Here is a 23,568-nt window from a genome sequence, read left to right as displayed (position 1 = left end):
TCCATCTTCGCAGGGATTTTTTTTTTAAGCCACTAGGCACATTTTCAACCAGGTACTGGAGTCAATCCCTTTTCAAGTACCCTGCATAAAATGCCCCTTGTCTTCGCAAATGTAAGAAAGGCTGATAAAACATTTCTGATTCACTTCCAGGAGTTTAAAACACCTATGTGGGTGGTGTGTTTGCACACGCACGAATATACACATACAGGGAGCAGGGGAGAAGGGGGAAAAAAAAAAAGACTATGAAAAAGGCATGCCCTTGGCAAGGCATAATATAAACAGAAAGAAGCGCCAGAATAAACCACGGTGTAAGAGACTGGGTTCTTTGTCAATCGGAGCTTTTCTTCCAGAACTTCCCCGCTGCCATATGTCTGCAACCAGCCAGCTGCAGAACTAATAAGAAAGTTCTTATTCAGAATCTATAATGTTTTGCAGGTTGCCACAAGGGTCAATCAGAGAGAGAGAGAGAGAGAGAGGGAGAGAGAGAGAGGGAGAGAAACATTGACGTCACAGTTCCAACAGACAAGGAACCGACAGAAGCCAAGATGCATCGCTTAAGAGGAGGAGAGAGGGGAAGAAAGCAAAGGGGGCCGGAGGGGGGCCGGAGGGAGAAGCGAAAGGGAGGAAAGAAAAATGAAAAGATTATGAGGATGGAAAAGCACATTGCATTCAAAAGATGTGTTCTGGAATTAACCACTAAATGCTGTCAGCCCATACTGGAGGACGGAGGGGAGGGGGGAGGTGGCAGAGCAGGAATCCTTCTATTAAGTTGGTGGGTTGTGCAAAGAAGAAGGAAGGCATTTGGGGTTTGGTGCTAGGACAAAATAAGGGGGTGTTGAGTGGGGAGAGGTGGACCTGCTTTCAGCTCCAAAGTTACTTGCAAACGAAACCATGAGCGGCCAAGGAGTTCAAGAGAGGCAGATATTTCTAGATTCCTTTCACTCCAATCCTATAACCACAACTTCTTCCTATGCATTTCCTTGATTTACCTTTCAAAAAAGGATAAAAGCAGAAAAGGTATCTGATCCAAATCTAATTCCTGATCTGGAATTAGAAATCCAACTTTGGTCAGGAGGGTTAAGAGTTAATGTGAGACTGATCATTCATAAATAAAGGTAAAGGTTCCCCTCACACATCCGAGCCAGTCATTGCCGACTCTAGGGGGCGGTGCTCATCTCCGTTTCAAAGCCGAAGAGCCAGCGCTGTCCGAAGACGTCTCCGTGGTCATGTGGCCGGCATGACTCAACACCAAAGGCGCACGGAACGCTGTTACCTTCCCACCAAGGTGGTCCCTATTTTTTCTACTTGCATTTTTACGTGCTTTTGAAACTGCTAGGTTGGCAGAAGCTGGGACAAGTAACGGTAGCTCACCCCATTACACGGCAGCACTAGGGATTCGAACCGCCGAGCTGCCGACCTTTCAATCGACAAGCTCAACGTCCTAGCCCCTGAGCCACCGCGTCCCCCTGAGCTCTCTAAAGCTCTCTTTACAGGGCCCCAAAAATAAAAGCTTTATTTTACCGTCACTTTTTCATTTTCAGAGTGAAAAAGGCCACCTCTCGGTGATGTTTTAAAGTTAAGTGCTGCCTTGAGGGCCCATTTTAATTTGACCGTGGTTTTATTAAGCCTCTGTATTTATTTCTGTGGTGCCTTCACTGTAGCGAGAGCGACAGCAGAAGAAATAAATAGAGACACACAAGGAAGTAAATAAATAAATAGGGTTATTATTCCAAATGCTTCTTGGCTGCAGCAGAGGAACAGAGGAAGCACTGTTAATTTCTCCCAGTGTAATCCTGGACTTGAGAAAACAGTGTGCGTAACAAAAGGCTTTGCTCCATGGAGCTTACACATTTTGATCTCAAATTCGAAATGTGTTGGGGTAGCTGCCAAACATACGAAAAGCAAGAAATTGGAAAGAAAAGCTGAGCTTCTCTATGGAGATTTGAGGAACACGCAAGAGATCATTGGAAATAGATATTAACTATTTCAATAGGTGTTAAGGAGCATTTAACTTCCCCATCATAGGCATAGTTTAATGAAAGGAAGGACTAGGGGTGACATAATGGCACTGTTCCAATATCTATGGGGCTACCACAAAGAAGAGGGGGTTAAACGATTCTCTAAAGGTAGGTCAGGAAGCAATGGATGGAAACTAATCAAGGAGAGAAGCAACTTAAAATTAAGGAGAAATTTCCTGACAGTTAGAGCAATTAACCAGTGCCTTCAGAAGTTGTGGGTGCTCATCACTAGAGGCTGTTAAGAAGAGATTAGACAACCATTTGTCTGAAAAAGTACAGGGTTTCCTGCCTGAGGAGGGGGGTTGGACTAGAAGACCTTCAAGGTCCCTTCCAACTCCGACATCCTGTTATCCTTGCACAATTAAAATCTAAACAAACTGCCTTTTTAAACTTTGAACTTTAAAGAGATATCTTTTTTTAAAAAAATTTCCAATTCTTCTAATTTTGTGCTGGTCAATTACGCAGCTTTTCAAATATCTTTCTGTTGCATCATTTGTACAGGGTGAACGTTTTCTCTTAAATCTGCCATTTAATCATGTTGATTTTTATTATCCACACACGTCACAAATGAAGAGGAGACACTGTGTGTTTTGAGAAGGGCCTGGTTTCAACTAGCTTATTCAGAGGAGGGGGAAAAGTACTGATGTCTTAACACGCTTTAGGAGAAATGAAATATATACAAAGCGGCCTTTTTAAAAAAATTTTTTTATTCCTGCAGAAGAGCAGAAATTTGTAAACATATACAGTACATGGAATAGGAATTTTCCCCACACCCTGTTTTCCATCTACAACTCTGTATCTGTTTTTCAGGAATTTCTTCACCAATCCATTTTTTTTTCCCTTTCAAATTTCTGTATCAGACTAGATTCTTTTTTTAATGCATGAAAACAGGCATCAATCCACACTCTGTGCAACTTTCCCTAATGTACATAATGCAGTAGTCCGCTGAAAAGGCATTTACTTCTTAGTGTTTTTGGGAGGAGGGAAGAACCAGAGGTGGGATTCACATAATTTACCTACCAGCACCAAAAATGTGAGGGCACGTGCCCCTACCCTGCATGTGCATGGCCTTCCGCGCATGCGCTTTTATCACACATGCTGCTTGCACACGTGCACGCGGCTTGAAAACGTGGATAAATGGGATAGCATACCCACCCGCAGATTGCTACTACCGGTTCGCCCGAACCGGTCTGAACCGCCTGAATACCACCTGTGGAAAGAACATCTCCAGTTATTATGGTTGATTTGCCGTAGCCTTAAGGTAGACCACATTAACGAAGACCCAGGACTTGAGTTCAGAAAATGCAACTTGTCAAAACCCTGCCGAGCATCCTGTCATTTGGGCATGATGTTCCTTTCCCTTTCAAATTTCTGTATCAGACTAGATTCTTTTTTTAATGCATGAAAACAGGCATCAATCCACACTCTGTGCAACTTTCCCTAATGTACATAATGCAGTAGTCCGCTGAAAAGGCATTTACTTCTTAGTGTTTTTGGGAGGAGGGAAGAACCAGAGGTGGGATTCACATAATTTACCTACCAGCACCAAAAATGTGAGGGCACGTGCCCCTACCCTGCATGTGCATGGCCTTCCGCGCATGCGCTTTTATCACACATGCTGCTTGCATACATGCACGCGGCTTGAAAATGTGGATAAATGGGATAGCATAGCCACCCGCAGATTGCTACTACCGGTTCGCCCGAACTGGTCTGAACCGCCTGAATACCACCTGTGGAAAGAACATCTCCAGTTATTATGGTCGATTTGCCGTAGCCTTAAGGTAGACCACATTAACGAAGACCCAGGACTTGAGTTCAGAAAATGCAACTTGTCAAAACCCTACCGAGCATCCTGTCATTTGGGCATGATGTTCCTTTCCCCTTTTTCATTACAGCCCATATGAGTATTTTGCCAAAAGTGCTGAGCCTCAAGCAATTTTGTTTCTGAACTTTGCCCTTGTGGAGAGCAGTGTGTGTATGTGTGTGTCCTGGAAACTCATCCACTTGCAAAATCGAAGGGGACATCGCACACAGCACTTTTGCTGAACTAGCTTCCATAGTTGACGCGCAATACTTTCGCAAGGTAATTTCCGTTGGGATAGTTTTTGGTGTTCTTCAAAAACAAGATGGTTCAGAAATGCGTTGCCGTGACTGAACTGGAGATGGTTAACTCTACCAAAGAAAGGACCTGTATACTGCACGAATCAAGAAGAGGGCCATGAAAATATTTACAGACCCCTCGCATCCTGGACATAAACTGTTTCAACTCCTACCCTCAAAACGACGCTATAGAGCACTGCACACCAGAACAACTAGACACAAGAACAGTTTTTTCCCAAAGGCCATCACTCTGCTAAACCAATAATTCCTTCAACACTGTCAAACTCCTACCCTCAACACTGTCAAACTATTTACTGAATCTGCACTACTATTAATCTTCTCATAGTTCCCATCACCAATCTCTTTCCATTTATGACTGTAACTTTGTTGCTTGTATCCTTATGATTTATATTGATATATTGACCATCAATTGTATTGTAAATGTTGTATCATTAAGTGTTGTAAATGTTGTATCATTAAGTGTTAAATTTGTACCTTATGACTATCATTAAGTGTTGTAAATGTTGTACCTTGATGAACGTATCTTTTATGTACACTGAGAGATATGCACCATGACAAATTCCTCATGTGTCCAATCACACTTAGCCAATAAAAATTCTATTCTATTCTAAATTCTATTATTTGTCAAGCATATAAAAGATAACAAGATAACTTTGTTGCTTGTATCCTTACAATTTATACTGATATTGTTTCCTGATTGTTTATTTGTTCCCTATCACTCTCATTAAGTGTTGTAAATGTTGTATCATTAAGTGTTACATTTGTACCTTATGACTATCATTAAGTGTTGTAAATGTTGTATCATTAAGTGTTGTACCTTAGAATTCTTAAATGAACGTATCTTTTATGTACACTGAGAGCATACGCACCAAGACAAATTCCTTGTGTGTCCAATCACACTTGGCCAATAAAAATTCTATTCTAAAGATCAGTCATTCATTTTTTCAACTCCTGTTTGAACTCCTACCCTCAACACTGTTCAACTCCTACCCTCAAAACGACGCTATAGAGCACTGCACACCAGAACAACTAGACACAAGGACAGTTTTTTCCCAAAGGCCATCACTCTGCTAAACAAATAATTCCATCAACACTGTCAGACTATTTACTGAATCTGCACTACTATTAATCTTCTCATAGTTCCCATCACCAATCTCTTTCCATTTATGACTGTATGACTATAACTTGTTGCTGGCAATCCTTATGATTTATATTGATATATTGACCATCAATTGTATTGTAAATGTTGTACCTTGATGAACGTATCTTTTCTTTTATGTACACTGAGAGCATATGCACCAAGACAAATTCCTTGTGTGTCCAATCACACTTGGCCAATAAAAAATTCTATTCTATTCTATTCTATTCTAAAGATCAGTCATTCATTTTTTCAACTCCTGTTTGAACTCCTACCCTCAACACTGTTCAACTCCTACCCTCAAAATGACGCTATAGAGCACTGCACACCAGAACAACTAGACAAAAGAACATTTTTTCCTGAACGCCATCACTCTGCTAAACAAATAATTCCCTCAACACTGTCAAACTATTTACTAAATCTGCACTACTATTAATCTTCTCATCATTCCCAGCACCCATCTCCTTCCACTTATGACTGTAACTTTGTTGCTTGTATCCTTACAATTTATACTGATATTGTTTCCTGATTGTTTATTTGTAGCCTATGACTATAATTAAATGTTGTATCATTAAGTGTTACATTTGTACCTTATGACTATCATTAAGTGTTGTAAATGTTGTACCTTGATGAAGGTATCTTTTTTTTTTATGTACTCTGAGAGCATACGCACCAAGACAAATTCCTTGTGTGTCCAATCACACTTGGCCAATAAAAAATAATAATAATTCTCTTCTCTTCTCTTCTCTTCTCTTCTCTTCTATTCTATTCTATTCTAAATTCTATTATTTGTCAAGCATATAAAAGATAACAAGATAACTTTGTTGCTTGTATCCTTATGATTTATATTGATATTGATTGTTTCCTGATTGTTTATTTGTTCCCTATCACTCTCATTAAGTGTTGTACCTTAGAATTCTTAAATGAACGTATCTTTTATGTACACTGAGAGATATGCACCATGACAAATTCCTCATGTGTCCAATCACACTTAGCCAATAAAAAATTCTATTCTATTCTATTCTATTCTATTCTATTCTATTCTATTCTATTCTATTCTATTCTATTCTATTCACGATTGTGCATGCTTTTGAGAAGAGACCCTATTTCTACTAGGCGATGCCAGACACAAATCTCATCATCTGAACGCCAGCACGGCTAACTGCTGGGCACAATGGGATTGGTGATCTAATCGCATTAGGATGGGTACAAATTCCATTTCCTTGTATAGAGTCTGAGTTTGTAGCCTGCTGAAAACCACAGAAACACATAATGACAGTCAACCATTATAGACTGGACCTTAAGGAATGGTCAACTAGAAGGCCTCAAGTATCATCAACCTAATCTACCACCACCTAGGTAAGACATAGGGAGGAAGAACCATGTTAGCTTGTGGTAGTAAAATGGACAGGTAATGTCATGGGCAAAAGGCTAGGATAACACACGAAGTTCAAATTAACTGATTTAGTCTTACCTATGCAGAGGAATCTTCTCAACTACAGGTAGTCCTTGACTTACAACAGTTCATTTAGTTACAAAGGCATTGAAAAAGGTAACTTATGACTGTTTTTCACACTTACGACCATTGCAGTATCCCCATGGTCAGCTGATCAAAATTCAGAGGCTTGGAAACTGACTCATACTTACGATGGTTGCAATGTCCTGGGGTCATGTGATCACTTTTTGCAATTTTCTGACCAGCAAAGTCAAATGGAGAAAGCACGATTCACTTAATCATTGTGTTACCAACTTAACATCTTCAGTGATTTGTTTAACAAGTGTGGCCAAAGAAGTTCATAAAATGGAGCAAAATTCAACAGAAATTTGAGGCTCAATTATGATCGTAAGCCAAGGACTACCTGTAACAATTAACATCTGCCTAAACTTAGATAAAGGCTGAGTGTCAAAGAATTGAGGCCTTTGAACTCTGGTGCTGGAGAAGACTCCTGCGAGTCCCTTGGACTGCAAGGCGAACAATCCGGTCAGTCCTAGAGGAGATCAACCCTGACTGCTCTTTAGAAGGCCAGATCCTGAAGATGAAACTGAAATACTTTGGCTACCTAATGAGAAGGAAGGACTCCTTGGAGAAGAGCCTAATGCTGGGGAAGTTTGAGGGCAAAAGAAGAATGGAATGACAGAGAATGAGGTGGCTGGATGGATAAAGCAGTTGGCATGAGCTTAAATGGACTCCAGAGGATGTTAGAGGAAAGGAAGGCCTGGAGGAATCTTCTCAACTACAGGTAGTCCTTGACTTACAACAGTTCATTTAGTTACAAAGGCACTGAAAAAGGTAACTTATGACTGTTTTTCACACTTAACGACCATTGCAGCATCCCCATGGTCAGCTGATCAAAATTCAGAGGCTTGGAAACTGACTCATACTTACGATGGTTGCAATGTCCTGGGGTCACGTGATCACTTTTTGCAATTTTCTGACCAGCAAAGTCAAATGGAGAAAGCACGATTCACTTAATCATTGTGTTACCAACTTAACATCTTCAGTGATTTGTTTAACAAGTGTGGCCAAAGAAGTTCATAAAATGGAGCAAAATTCAACAGAAATTTGAGGCTCAATTATGATCGTAAGCCAAGGACTACCTGTAACAATTAACATCTGCCTAAACTTAGATAAAGGCTGAGTGTCAAAGAATTGAGGCCTTTGAACTCTGGTGCTGGAGAAGACTCCTGCGAGTCCCTTGGACTGCAAGGCGAACAATCCGGTCAGTCCTAGAGGAGATCAACCCTGACTGCTCTTTAGAAGGCCAGATCCGGAAGATGAAACTGAAATACTTTGGCTACCTAATGAGAAGGAAGGACTCCTTGGAGAAGAGCCTAATGCTGGGGAAGTTTGAGGGCAAAAGAAGAATGGAATGACAGAGAATGAGGTGGCTGGATGGATAAAGCAGTTGGCATGAGCTTAAATGGACTCCAGAGGATGTTAGAGGAAAGGAAGGCCTGGAGGAACCTTGTCCATGGGGACACAACTTCGCAACTAACAACAACAACAACAACAACAGAAGTTAGATAAAGGTCAACAGAATTCAAGAGAAGTTGAAAGTAGTCTATTTGTGGCTACGTAGCAATTCTAGGCCGATTCCTCTTTTGACTCCACCCTCAGGTCATGCCATTCCTTCTCTTACAGGTAGAACCTTCAAGGCTAACTAATTTTACTGCGCATCATACATTGATATTTTGGTTTTTTTAAAAATGTAGCTGTAAATTACAAGGGGGAAAATAAAATTTTATTGCTAAGCGGAATTCTATCCCTTTTTGCTAGACTAGCCAACCTAATGACTTCTGGCAGGGCGAGACTAGGACACTCATTAAGATGGCTGCGTCACAAATGGTTTCCAGATGTGTTGGAAATCATGGGGGATAATGAAGGAGAAGGCAAGAGAAATACTACGCTGTTGTCCTGAGCCAGTGCAGGAATGCCGCTACAACAGAAAGTTTACAAGGTATGGGAGATGCCCACATTCTTTGACTTCAAACGCTTACTTTTTTGGGAGAATGTTCACGGACAGGAAATAGTAACCCTCGAGCAGTTCAGACTACAAGACAAGGAAAAGAGAATGGGAAAGCTGAAATTGGAACCAACTCCATCCAAGGCCCAAGACAAAGCTGCAGGATATTTTTTTTTAACTGAATCACATAAGCTAAAATTAATCTTCAGAGGAGATCATACTGCTCTTGGGCTACCAAGTTAAGTTAAGATTCTTCATGAGTGCAGAAAGCTGCAAAGCCGCTCTGATGATCATCGTACCCACACATTTGCCTTAAGGATGAGACAACCTCCCTCTTTGAGGGAAGATGATGGGTGGTCTAGGAATACAAAACAGAAATAATAATAATAATAACAGAGTTGGAAGGGACCTTGGAGGTCTTCTAGTCCAACTCCCTGCCCAGGTAGGAAACCCTACACTACTTCAGACAAATGGTTATCCAACATCTTCTTAAAAACTTCCAGTGTTGGAACATTTACAACTTCTGGAGGCAAGTTGTTCTACTGATTAATTGTTCTAACTGTCAGGAAATTTCTCCTCAGTTCTAGGTTGCTTCTCTCCTTGATTAGTTTCCACCCATTGCTTCTTATTCTACCCTCTTTGGAGAATAGTTTGACTCCCTCTTCTTTGTGGCAACCCCTGAGATATTGGATCACTGCTATCATGTCTCCCCTAGTCCTTCCTTTCATTAAACTAGACATACTCAGTTCCTTCAACCGTCCCCTAATCATCTTTGTTGCTCTTCTCTGCACTCTTTCTAGAGTCTCACCATCTTTTTTATATCGTGGCAACCAAAACTGAACACAATATTCCAAGTGTGGCCTTACCGAGGCATTATAAAGTGGTATTAACACTTCACGTGATCTATAAGCAAAAACTTTTGCAAGTGTAGGCAGGCTGAGGAGTTCTGAGCTCCTGGTGGGTTCTCTCAGGAGAATGCCCATTAGGCATAGAGGTCAACGCTCCCAGGCACACATTTATCAGATAGAAAAATGGTGAGGCTCTTCTCCACCACTCTTTCTAGCCTCACCATCTGAATGCTCTGTTCCATTCTTGGTTTTCTTCTGAGCAAAAGAGACATTCTGAAACCAGGAACTTATTGAATACAGAGTAACAGTGTTGGGAGGAACATCAGAGCATGGTGAAGTCCATTTTTTTTAACTACCGGTTCTGTGGGCGTGGCTTGGTGGGTGTGGGGTGGCTTGGTGGGCGTGGCTTGGTGAGCGTGGCAGGGGAAGGATACTGCAAAATCTCCATTTCCACCCCACTCCTGGGGGAAGGATACTGCAAAATCCCCATTCCCTCCCCACTCCTGGGGGAAGGATATTGCAAAATCTCCATTCCCACTCCACTCTGGGGCCAGCCAGAGGTGGTATTTGGCAGTTCTCCAAACTACTCAAAATTTCTGCTACTGGTTCTCCGAACTGCCCAAAATTTCCGCTACCGAGGAAGCAAAACCTGCTTCAGAGGTCTTTTAACCTCACCCCCCACTCCTCCGCTCAAGCAGGAGACCCTATGCCAGTGGTGGCAAACCCTTTCGGCACCGAGTGCCCAAACGGGAACATGTGCGCACGTGCTAGTACGCCTGCGCCCCAGAGACCCAAACACCAGGTGGCCGGCGTGCGGATGCATGTGTGCACCGGAAACCCAAACAACAGGTGGAACGGACTGCCGACTGGAAGTCTGTTATCCCTCATAGAGTCTCCTCCTAGCGCAACATCCTTTTTCCTCTACCTGTCCTAACTGAAAGCTCTATCAATTGTGGAGCCGACCAGCAACAGGGAGCTGCAGCAGAGGGTTGAAAGAGCCACATGCGGCTCCAGAGCCACAGGTTGCTGACTCCTGGACTAGACATACCCAGTTCCTGCAACTGTTCATCCTGTGCTTTAGCCTCCAGCCCACTCATCATCTCTGTTGCTCTTCTGAGAAAATGAATTTAGAAAATGTTTATTTTCTAAGAATGCCCTATGAGGCTCTGCAGAACTCAGTAACATTCTTGGGCCTAAATAGGATAGCAGAAACTAGTAGTTTGATTTCCAGCATGTTGGCTTCCTTCGGTTGTTTTGTTCCCGATTGAAAGAATTATCTTTTTTTTTTAAAAAAAAATTCTACTACTGAAGCTGAGACTCGGGGATCAACAACCAGCCCCAGGTTGCCCATCCGTTCCTGAGACCTCCACCCAGGACAGAAGCTGTTCCCCCTCCTGAAACTTGACACAACGACTTTCCTGCAGCTCAAAATGTTTTTATAATGTGACGACGATAGCGGGCTGCGGAAGAGACAGCAGTCTCTCATCACACGGCCTCCCAGAAGGCGTGGGATCCAATTGGGGTCATGGCCCTGTCACAGCCTCTCCAAAGCAAACTCACACACATACACACACACACACACACACACACACACACACACACACACACCCCTTGTGCAGGAAAACACAGCAGCTCTCAAGTTGCTTCATCGGCAAAGCCACCAGAAAAGGGCTGGTGCTGTTTTGTGGCTAGGAGCAACTGAAAAAAAACTACAGCTGGGCTTTGAGGAAGTTTGGTACGTGCGGTCCTATCTTAGCTACCGAGAACACAAACCACGTGAAGCTACCATTCAAAGCAAAACAAATACACGCAGACAGACAGGCAGGCAAAATCACTTTTGGAAGGACTCAAATTCTGAACTTCTCTTTGGTGGCCAACTCATGTTAAAGGAGTATGTTGCTTCCCACAGAGAATGGATTTCAGGAGTCATTTGTGTCTAAATTGTCCTGCCCTACATTTTCAAGGGTTTAAACCAGGGGCGTCCAAACTTGGCAACTTTAAGACTTGTGGACTTCAACTCCCAGAATTCCTGTGTCTTATTGGTATGTCTCAATTTTAAGTTCTGCGTTTTTGTTTTATTGATTTGAGACTGTAAACAAATAAATGCCGCTCCATTTGGAAATGATTCATTACCACAGCAAGTCCACAAAATAGACTCCACAAGCATGAGTTATTGTCACATTACAAGAATCCTCCTTGCTCAAAAAAGAGAAGAGAAGAGAAGAGAAGAGAAGAGAAGAGAAGAAAAGAAAAGAAAAGAAAAGAAAAGAAAAGAAAAGAAAAGAAAAGAAAAGAAAAGAAAAGAAAAGAAAAGAAAAGAAAAGAAAAGAAAATCATCTCCTGGTTAGAATTAAGGAACTGAAAACTTGCCGTATTTTTTCAAACAATGCCAACAGGCCTTACCCGATCATTTGATGTGAAAGCAATGGACTCCTCTTTCCATTTAAAACAAGAAAATGCTAAGGAAACCCCTTAAAATAAGTTTCTGAACTTGCTTGTTTATGGATTAAGTTCCTTCTCGCAATTCCTGCAGTTCGGACTCCAGCAGAACTTTCGATTGTGTGACAAAACCAGACAGATGGTTAAGGAATCTCCACAATTTTTCTATGATCCTATGAGTTATTCCCTTCCAAGCCCAATGCTACCAACACTCCACCAGTTAATAGTGGAGGCCACCAGGGGGTGGGAGGTATGAGAAAGACTGAGAGAGGGAAGACTTTGTGTGTGTTTGTGTGTGTGTTTCTACACTGTTCACAATTGATATCTTTTAAAGAACTTTAAAACCGCATGACCTTGCAAGACACTGTCATATCTATCAAACACACATGTTTGGGAGGTGGGACCTCACCTCTGCTTGCATTTACGCACTTCCTAGATCGCTGTGGTTTTTTCTCCCCGCCCCACTAGAGCAAGACAAATAGCATCGCCTCAGCATAACTGGAATAAAGTTACTTCAGGTCAAACCGCTTTAGGTCTTATCACAGGAGCAACAGAGGAGAAATCTCCCTTGTAAGCCTCAGCGTGCATGCAATGCAATGCAATGCAATGCAGGAAGACCTCTCAAGAGCTTCCATTTGTCTTCTACTCCAGGGGTCTCCAACTTTAAGAGTTGTGGACTTCAACTTCCAGAAGTCCTCAGCCAGCTTTGCCAAATTGAGGAATTCTGGGAGTTGAAGTCCACAAGTCTTAAAGTTGCCAAGGTTGGAGATCCCTGTTCTACTCCAACTGTCTCTGCTTTGACTATGTGCAGATGTGGTCATCTCTAAATCCCATCAATCCCCCAGATTTTATGTCTTTATTTATTTATATTTCATCAAGCATGTATTTTATGACAGATACAATTGTAAACATCATTATCATTATCATCATAACAACAAAAACAACAGAGTTGGAAGGGACCTTGGAGGTCTTCTAGTCCAGGGGTCTCCAACCTTGGCAACTTTAAGACTTGTAGCCAGCTTTTCTGATTGAGGAACTCTGGTAGTTGAAGTCCACAAGTCTTAAAGTTGCCAAGGTTGGAGACCCCTGTTCTAGTCCAAACCCCTGCCCAAGCAGAAAACCCTACACAACTTCAGACAAATGGTTATCCAACATCTTCTTAAAAATTTTCAGTGTTGGAGCATTCACAACTTCTGGAGGCAAGTTGTTCCACTCATTAATTGTTCTGACTTTTATATAATTTATATAATTATAAATGCATGTAAAGGCTATGAATAAAAGAAAACATTAGGACAGGGACGGTAGGAAGGCTGGTCTACCTGTCTCCAGATTAGGGCACTGAAAAGTGACAGAATACCAGCAGGAAATGGTAGGTAGCTCCCTTCCCCCCACCCCCACCCCCCAAAAAACGTTGTAATTAGTTATAAGAAAAATAATTGAATCAAGTGGCAAAGGACCTGCCTACTCAAAGCAATCCAACCATCTGTCTTCGCATTTCATTCCATGGATGCATGTCAAGGGTCAATATTGTGATATACAGTTTACCTAGGCAGGATCTGCACTTCCGTTTGCTATTGACATGTAAGTTCCCATGCAAAACTGAAGTTTGCTGTGCTTCTTTCAGCCAAGGAAAATATGAGCTAGACCAGGGGTCTGCAATCTTGGGTTTTTTAAGACTTGTGGACTTCAACTCCAAGAGTTCAGTCTGGTTTCAACCTGCTTCTGTAGCAGGCTGGCCTCCAAGAGCTAGACTCCCAACGGGTGAGCTTCTCCTTCATGACCAGTAAGCAGGTCATCTTGCTGCCAGGATGACTTCCAAGAGTTAAAGTTGAAGAAAGGCATGCCTCCAACACCAGAGCCATGTTGGAGATCCCCGCTACAGATGGGCATGCTTGAAATGATACCACGAAAGCCGCTGAGAAGCTTGGCGACCTTACCTTTGGATCCAAGATTATGATTCACAGAATTCCATGTAAACCATGGACGGACAGTATTATGAGGGCGAGAAAATAAAGCGTCTCCCCAAGAACTGAACCTTTTTTCAGCTGACTCGGAGCTCCCAGGCAGCCTGGAGGTCCTGCAATGAGGCGGATCCAGCCTAATGCCTTTGGGATCCTGACTGTAGCCTGGATCCTAGGCACTTTCTAGTAAGTGTGGCAGGACAGCAATCCTCATTCGGCCACATCCAGCCAGTTTCATAGCAGCATCGGCGTCGGTGGCGTTAAGAGTCCAGCAAAGTCGAGCTCCATAAAGAAGAGAGGACCGTCCTCCTTCTCGTAAGTGTCGCTTTCCCCTCCTGGGCTCCCAGTGCCCGCCGATGGCTTGGTGATTCCTGCAGTTGCCTTACTGCAAAAACAGATGCTGCGCAGGCGTGGGGAGGTCATGGTGGGGAGGAAGGAAAGGAAGCGTGCGGAGGTGTGGAAGCGTCAGCCGAGTTTGCAGGGAGATTGGACGAGTGGATGCTGCTGGCAAGGAGGAAGAGATGGAGTGGTAAAATGGGGGGGGCAGCTTACTCCCTTCCCCGAAGCCCTGCCATGCTTGACTGCCTTCCACGGGGGCTTCTGCTTGCCTGCCTTCGCAAGCCTTCCTGGCCACCAGGACACCGGGAAAGCAGCGTGGAAGGCAGGCAAGCATGGCAGGACTGCGGGCCATGGATCGGTTTGCGGGGGTGGCCAGCCTGCTATTGCTCCTGGTTCAATGAACCAGCCCCAGTCTTAGTAACCTACTCGCCCGATCCGGTCTGATCCAGTAGCATTTCACCCCTGGGTGGAACCCAGAAGAGAGCAGCTGGCCAGTGCACATGCGCGCGGTAGCCAGCTACTCTTCCAGGTTCTATTATGGGCATGCATGCTGGACAGCTGGTCCGGCGCATATGCACACCAGCCAGTTGCTCTCTTCTGGGTTCCGGTACTCAGTGCCGAAAAGGTTAACCATCACTGTCCTAATCCCAAAAATGACTGGGTCATTTAATTCAACCGGCGTGAAAGTTAGTGTGAGAGTTCAACAGGCAAAATTGTGAAAATAGCCACCCTGCAGAGCTCATGTAAACGGATAACCAGACAGCACGATCAATGCCCAACTTTTTCTCTGCTTGAGGATATAGTGCCCGGCTTGCCCATACTTGGCCAAGCTGCTGCTGCCGCCGCCACAAATACATCCAAGAACAAACAGAAGTTAAAATATACAGACGAAACAAGCCACGTGGCTTTCTCTGAGAGAGCAATACAAGCACAGGCAGCTTGGAAATTTTCCCATTAAAACAGATCACTTTCGCAAAGGTACTTTTTTTTCAACAGCAGTACCCTTAAAAAAAAAAGGAGAGAGAGAGAGAGAGAGAGAGAGAGAGAGAGAGATCGTTTGCATTTAATAATGAAAAAATACAAAAAGACATGCCAGTAATTGCCTATCTAGAAGCTACTCAGTGAAGAAACGTTAAATACCGCAGGTCTCACAAGGTTTGTCTTTCTTTTTTCTGCAAAACCATTCAATCATGCACCCAGTAATTAAAGTAATCCAAAATTACAGTTCTGTCACTTTCTTTTAAAGAATACTGCTCCCCAAATGATGAAACAGGCCAAATCGCAGATGTCACTTTTCTACTCCAGCGGCTGCTTGCAGAGATCTGAAAATTAAATATGCTTTCATGCTTACTCTTGGAGTGAACGGTGGCTCACGTTTTTTTTGGGGGGGGGAAATGTGGCTAAATGCCATGGAGCTAATAGCCTGGATTAGGACATTTATTTGGAAGGAAGGAAGGAAGGAAGGAAGGAAGGAAGGAAGGAAGGAAGGAAGGAAGGAAGGAAGGAAGGAAGGAAGGAATTTCCATGAGTGGCTTAGGAAATAACGAAAGGGAATGTTTGTATGTGTCTTGTTTTTCCTTGTCGTGACATATAGTGTCCACTACATATATGGTAGATACTCTAAACCCCGTCTTGATTATTTTCCCCATACACATCCCCATTGCAGACGCTGTTGCTTTCCATGTTCAATTCTAGGAGAAGACATCAGGATACAACTATCATGAACAGTAACACATACGGAGTTCAAGAGAGGCAGGTATTTCTAGATTCCTTTCACTCCAATCCTATAACCACAACTTCTTCCTATGCATTTCCTTGATTTACCTTTCAAAAAAGGATAAAAGCAGAAAAGGTATCTGATCCAAATCTAATTCCTGATCTGGAATTAGAAATCCAACTTTGGTCAGGAGGGTTAAGAGTTAATGTGAGACTGATCATTCATAAATAAAGGTAAAGGTTCCCCTTGCACTTATGTGCTAGCTGTTCCCAACTCTAGGGGGCGGTGCTTATCTCTGTTTCAAAGCCAAAGAGCCAGCGCTGTCCGAGGACGTCTCCGTGGTCATGTGGCCAGCATGACTCAATGCCAAAGGCGCATGGAACGCTGTCACCTTCCCACCAAAGGTGGTCCCTATTTTTCTACTTGCATTTTTATGTGCTTTCGAACTGCTAGGTTGGCAGAAGCTGGGACAAGTAACGGGAGCTCAGCATGTTACGCGGCACTACGGATTCGAACTGCTGAACTGCCGACCTTTTGATCAACAAGCTCAGCGTCTTATCTCCTGAGCCACTGTGTCCCTTTATCATTCATAAATAGAAGTACAATATCTTCATGGCTGGCTCTGCAGATACCTGCAGGACTTTTATCTCAAAGAATACTAATCCACTCTGAAGTGTGGAAGATCTTCCAATTACCCAAGGAACTATAATGATATTCGAGCAAATTTTTCATCCTTTCAAACTGGGATGGGCAATTAAACAAAACAGAACAAAATCCAAAACATCAGGGGTTGTAGGACTAAAAGAATAACAACTTTCGAGTAAGCGACAGACAGAATATATACAGGCTTTTATAAACTTTTTTTTAAAAGCACGGTAAGTTTGTAAAACTTACTGGCAGCTTAAACAGAACTACTTTATTATTATTATTTTTATGTATCAGGAGCAAGACGACTCGCTCCGATTCTCTGCTGCTTGCCTGCCAAATTTCAGAGTGGACTTGAGAGTTTCAAAAAAGGCTGGCGGTGCATTTTAAGAGGTTTCTCTTCTTGTTGTTGCTGATGCATAATTAAAGCAGGTAATTATGCAAGTGAATCCACCCCCACTCTCCACCTCCACCCCCCTCAAACATACATATTCTCCTCCATCTCCCAGGAAAGGATCATTAAGAAATTAGGACAACTGGAGATGCGCAGTAACCTTTGGTCTCTCTCTCTCTCTCTCTCTCTCTCTCTCGAGCTGTTTAGTCCACAAGACGAGAAAGAAATATGCAGCAAAATAAGCACGCTGACTGATCTTCCCAGCGCAGTGCATCTGCCAACGATCCCACGCTAAAGAAATAATGGCTAAAAGCTTTCCTTTTCTTCCCCCGTCTCACATTGCCCTTTTTAATAGTTTCATTTTCCCACTGGCCACAGTGACTAATTGCAAACCGCTTGATCGGCGATCATTTTGGCAAGGGATTTATTTATTTATTTATTTATTTATTTTAGCAATTCCTCCAAGCGGCCTCTACGCGCCGTTTAAACATGAGTTTTTACAGAGGAAATCCAGTATCTGCGCATCTCTTCCTGCTTTCATTCCAAAGATCTGAATCTCGTCCGTTCGGGATTATTATCGGCAATTCATCGCTGAGGGAGCGCTATTCTAAACTAGGCTTCCTATCTCAGGGAAACTTACCATGGTCGTCTCCAATGCTGTTTCTCAACCAGTGGCATGCATGCCACTGGAGATGGCAGTTGCCTTCCCAAACTGGGAAGTTGCTGAAAAAGACCAGAGGAGGAAGAGGATACGGCTACTGGTCTCCAGTCCCAGGCACTGAGAGCAGGAACTGTGTGTCTTGGCAGAACATTTCCTGGAGCATGGGACCGGAGCAACCTCTGAGGAGTTAGGGAGTTGGGAGGCTTAATGAAAACTGAAATAATGTTCTTTGTTCCTTCGCTCTTCCTCATTGTTTGCTCGTATTCGAGGGAAAACTGGTTCCACTCTCACTGCGGCAGCCTCAGTCATGATTTTACCAGCAGGAAGCAGAATTGCTGATATTTTTGCGAGAGTGCATTTTTAATGTTCTCAAATTTTACTGTAACCGATACATAACAGAATGCTTTTTCAGAAAGTAGTGAAACACAAGTTGTGACAGGTCGAGAACCTCTGGCATGCATAACCAGGTTATAGTAATAACATGCAGGATTAGCTTCTTGGTCTAGCATGTACAATTGTACAAAGTGAGCCTGACTATCAGGTTTGGTCATCTAGATCAGGGATCTCCAAACTGGACAACTTTTAAGACTTGTGGACTTCAACTCCCAGAATTCCTCAGCCAGCCATGGAGACTCCTGGTCTAGAGAGGACCTGATGGGAGAAAAAACCTTTACTACGTTCACCAGTCATTTAAGCAAACCCAAGGTGTAATTCTGATATTCTTTCAACAATCATTCGATTCTGGTTAGTTCAGGGATCGTGTTGTGACCTAGGCTCACTTAATCATTAAAAGACACAGCTAGCCTTAAACAAATCTATTTTATTATAACAGCTGGGAATTACTTCATTCCCAGCTTAGTCCAAATTAATTGCAAAACAAGTCCTTCAGGAAAAGTCCTTCAGCCTTATCACAAACCTTTATCTTCTTTGGAAACCTTGCCAAAGGTCTTTCTTGGCAAAGCCCCATGAAGTTCAGAAACAAGAGACGCTGGTTGGAAACAATTGTAGCAATGTTGCTTTCCTATAAAGAGCCCAAGAGCCATTGCTGCTCTTTTAAGCCTTATGGGAGGGGCCAATCATCTCCTGGCCTTACTCCCAAGTCGTCCTTTTTACTTTAGCTGCTCTTGCCTTCTGGCAGTTCTGCTCATGTGTGCACTAGGAACAGGCTCCTCCTGTTCCTCTGCCTCTCTGCTGTCCACCTCTAGAGGCTCTGGAGTCTGTGCATCGCTCCCAGATGGCCTTGGCCCCATCTCTGCCTCTGACGCAGAGCCCTTGTCCGGGCTTTCCCCTGATTCCAGGACAGACCCATTGTAATCCCCAGCTTCCTCACTGTCGGACTCCATTGCCAGTTCCGCAGGCTACTGGTGGACCACAACAGATAGCACCTATGGTAGGTGTTGAATTCTACTGCTCTTTTCATAAATTTGTTTTTTCTTAAAAAAATATTTATTACAGAGTTTTTTCTGCCACTTAAATGGTCAACAACATAAGTGGCCGGCTGCAGAAACAGTAGCAAAATAATGCATAATGACCCTAATATTTAAGACTGACATAATTTTGGGATGTTCCACGCCATTTAGAATTCCTCACGATCAGGGTGGGTGTTAATAAATACCATAAATAAGTACATTATGAATCGAAGACAAGACTTTTTATTGCATTAAATACCCATTATTGGCAATCACATCAGACCTCAAGTTTAACTCTACTGCTGAGCAAATAACTTCTCTTGTTCACCAATTGGTACTCTTATGGAAAATAATTTACTGTTCAAATAATTTTAAGGGGTACAATATTTGCAGCAAGATTCCCACAGTGGGCAGTAAAGTTCTTCCATTATTTAACTTAGATAGGAAAGGAAAATGTTCTGTCTTTCATCTCTCCAGTAAATCTGCAGCCTTCCTAATTCCCCAAGTCTCCAAAACAAAACAAAACCTCGAACAGTTCCTGCAGTGGTACTAAGAAAGAATTTTGCCCTTAAGAAAAAACAGGCCGAAAAAGCCTCAATAACGGGCCAAAAAAAGCCTCAAAAACAGGCTGAAAAAAGGCCCAAAAATGGGGAATGCGGAGACCAGCGGGTGAGCGGGGCTTCAGCAATATTCAGTCTGTAAGATTCAGACATTTTCACCCCCTTTTGGAAGACAAAAAAGTTTGTCTCATAGTCTGAAAAATACGGTAGTTAGGGAAGTCATTTCTTCCCCTAGAAAAAATTAGGAGAGCACCTGTCCAACTTTTCTGCCTGCTAATCTGCTGGAGAATTTCAAACAACTTTTGGGTCCATCTCTGTTCAAATCTTACTGGGATTCTGCTGCCTGAAAAAGAGTCCTGCAACCTGAGTGAATTCTTACTTCTTTGCCCCATATTTGAAAGCAGAAAAACCCTAACCAACATTATGATTGTGAACATCTGCATTCCTCGCTCGCCATGTGCTAAAAGCCAACTCTTGCACTTAAGAGATGGTCTTCTGTGATCAGATGATGTAGGATTCAGTATTAGAACTAATTTGCAAGTCGGAACACTGTGCTAGTGATGCACAGGTTAGGCTCAGTGCATTTGCCACTCTATTCCTCTAGACCCAGAGGGCACATCTTAAATGGCACCTACATTATGCCAATGGGCAGGAGGAGGACTTTAAGTTGCAGCCCTTTGATTTGATGAAATATTTAAGTTGAGACTACAGTCCCAGAATTTCCCACCCATGTGACTATTGGATAATTGGAAGACACTGCGTGTCTATGGAGATTCTCACTCATCCAGATCATGGTTGTCCCAAAGGTGCTTTTTTCAAGAGGCAATTGGACTTTCTGGTTTTTCTTTGAAGACATTTCACTTCTCATCCAAGAAGAAGCTTTGTTGTGTCTGCGCCCCCCGAGCTGGGCCTCCTGCCAGAAAGTGACTTAGACAGTGAGGGGGAAGGGCCGTCAGGACTTACCTCGGGAGCACCGGCTTGCCTGGCTCAGCTCCAGGAGCCAGAAACAGGCCAGGTGGAAGAGATAATGAGGCCTCCGTCCCCTGACTCTTCCCCCACCCAGGCCATGCCTGCAGACCCAGCTGACGGCAATCAGGCTTGGTTTCGCAGGCAGGAGAGGAGGGAACAACAGAAGCAAGGATGGGGCAGGCCTAGGAAGTGCTGAGTCATGGAGCCACACCCCACAGGATATAAAAGGCAGCCAGAGCTGCTGTGTCTCTTTGTAACAGGCAAATCCACTGATTAAGAGCTGAAGTTTGTTTTCTAGGTGACTCACCAGCGTCGTGGAAGATAACGGAGGCTCTTGGCAGACGCTGGCTATTCTGCTGCCAGAGCTGATAGTGACGGCTAATTAAGCCATCTTTCGGACGGAGGCGAGGTTAGGACAGAACAAGCTTCTTCAGCTTCAGAAGGGACTGCCTTACTAAAGGATTATAGATGTCTGAATGATTCTGCCTTGCTGATTGAAACTGGAAAATCTTCAAGTTTCTTGTATTAGCTGACTGCCTTCTTTGGAACTTGACTTGTTCTAGCGACTCTTTGTCCTGGCTTCACCCCTGGCTCCCAACCTTCCCAGTTTTTGTTTCTTCCAGTTCAGGTTCAACCCCAAATCCTACATCATCTGACCACAAAAGATTGGCTATAAATGCAAGAGTTAACTCCCAGCACATGGTGAAGGAGGTGAAATTGCTGTATTTATAGCCAGTGCTTCCTGAATCCAATGTGAATTACAGAAATAACCTAAAAGCAAACCTCATTTGCTTTTTGTATTTGTTCTCAACAAAAAACAGCCAAGGTCTCATCCCATCTACCAAGGTCTCATCCCAAACCAGTTCACGCTATTTTGCAATTAAAAAAGCGAACCAATAAACCTGTAGCCGCTTAGTCCTCCCAACACTCCCAATACCTGATCCTTCTGAAACCAGAACTCTAAAAAACTTTTCTAAACTGCAAAAGTATCTTGCACAATGGCACCTTCTAAACATGTTGCTAGGATGAATTAAGGACAAGGCTTAAGCTGCGGCTCTGAATTTCATCGCATTTGTCAGCTGGCATCAACCGTGGATGCTTCTTATTCCCAAGGCTCTCAGCGAGAATTAAAAGTGGGAAACGGGTTTGTCTCGATGCGGTTTTAATCCAATAATTCCAAAACTATGTTCCAATGGCGTTTTAGTGTTACCACAAGAAAACAGCTGGCATGGGTTGCCAAACAAATAAATTAACTAATCAAAGGATCCAAAATACCACTGACAGACAGAGAAGGTTGTATGCTTTGCCTCTTCACATTTTTAAGGACATTTCCATCCTGACCTCTTTTCCTATCCTCTAATTCTGGAAACTGGGCTTTTCTTCTCAAATAATTGACCCAGAAATAATGTTCAGTATCAAGATGAGATAAGAGTTGTCATCTTCAAAAGGATACCTGTTACATTTCTGATGAAGACACAGACAGGCAGGAGACTTTACAGGAGTGGCTGCAGGGGGTTCGCAGGGGTTCGGGAGAACCTCTAGCTAAGATTCTGTGCAGTTCGGAGAACTCCTGGCTGGCCCCGTGTACCCCGCCCCACCCCTCCCAGGAGTCCCCATGCAGCCTGTTTTGGATGCAGGTAAGTGCACGGCGCACACGGAGGCTCAGGAGGTGAAATTGCTGCATTTATAGCCAGTGCTTCCTGAATCCAATGTGAATTACAGAAATAACCTAAAAGCAAACCTCATTTGCTTTTTGTATTTGTTCTCAACAAAAAACAGCCAAGGTCTCATCCCATCTACCAAGGTCTCATCCCAAACCAGTTCACGCTATTTTGCAATTAAAAAAGCGAACCAATAAACCTGTAGCCGCTTAGTCCTCCCAACACTCCCAATATCTGATCCTTCTGAAACCAGAACTCTAAAAAACTTTTCTAAAGTGCAAAAGTATCTTGCACAATGGCACCTTCTAAACATGTTGCTAGGATGAATTAAGGACAAGGCTTAAGCTGCGGCTCTGAATTTCATCGCATTTGTCAGCTGGCATCAACCATGGATGCTTCTTATTCCCAAGGCTCTCAGCGAGAATTAAAAGTGGGAAACGGGTTTGTCTCGATGCGGTTTTAATCCAATAATTCCAAAACTATGTTCCAATGGCGTTTTAGTGTTACCACAAGAAAACAGCTGGCATGGGTTGCCAAACAAATAAATTAACTAATCAAAGGATCCAAAATACCACTGACAGACAGAGAAGGTTGTATGCTTTGCCTCTTCACATTTTTAAGGACATTTCCATCCTGACCTCTTTTCCTATCCTCTAATTCTGGAAACTGGGCTTTTCTTCTCAAATAATTGACCCAGAAATAATGTTCAGTATCAAGATGAGATAAGAGTTGTCATCTTCAAAAGGATACCTGTTACATTTCTGATGAAGATACAGACAGGCAGGAGACTTTACAGGAGTGGCTGCAGGGGGTTCGCAGGGGTTCGGGAGAACCTCTAGCTAAGATTCTGTGCAGTTCGGAGAACTCCTGGCTGGCCCCGTGTACCCCGCCCCACCCTCCCAGGAGTCCCCATGCAGCCTGTTTTGGATGCAGGTAAGTGCACGGCGCACACGGAGGCTCAGGGAGGGTGAAAAACAGGCCTACCTGAAGTTCAGAAAAGCCGGAAATGGGCCTATTTCCAGAGGGACTCCGGAGCCTGGGGAGGCCATTTTCGCCCTCCTGAAGGCTCGAGGAAAGCCTCCGGAGCCCGGGGAGGGCAAAAAGCCCCCCTCCCTGCCATGGTGCAGGAGGCTGACTAGGCCACACCTGCCATGGCCACGCCCACCCAGCAACAGGGCAGAGAATCCCTTGCTAAAATTTTTGAAGCCCACCCCTGGTTTGTTG

At 43.4% G+C, this 23,568-nt stretch overlaps 1 protein-coding gene across 9 annotated transcripts in view; it reads right to left on the bottom strand.

The window, feature by feature from the left end:
* PDE3A (phosphodiesterase 3A) overlaps positions 1-23,568 on the bottom strand; it is a 343,124-nt gene that overhangs the window by 138,378 nt on the left and 181,178 nt on the right. The window contains exon 1 of one of the 9 annotated variants that reach the window (XM_058189745.1): positions 17,725-18,030. The exons of 5 other annotated variants lie outside the window; for them this stretch is intronic. In XM_058189745.1, coding sequence (XP_058045728.1) covers positions 17,725-17,727 — 3 coding nt within the window. In that variant the 5' untranslated portion in view covers positions 17,728-18,030. Of the gene's footprint in view, positions 1-8,775; positions 8,793-11,992; positions 12,242-17,724; positions 18,031-23,568 lie in introns of those variants that run through there. 3 more of the 9 variants (XM_058189748.1, XM_058189746.1, XM_058189747.1) reach the window with 3 other exon arrangements.

The sequence above is a fragment of the Ahaetulla prasina genome, chromosome 7, assembly GCF_028640845.1.
Source record: "Ahaetulla prasina isolate Xishuangbanna chromosome 7, ASM2864084v1, whole genome shotgun sequence".
Classification (NCBI taxonomy): domain Eukaryota; kingdom Metazoa; phylum Chordata; class Lepidosauria; order Squamata; family Colubridae; genus Ahaetulla; species Ahaetulla prasina.
The sequence above is the reverse complement of the archived record's forward strand: the minus strand, read 5'-3'. Positions and strand labels throughout refer to the sequence as shown.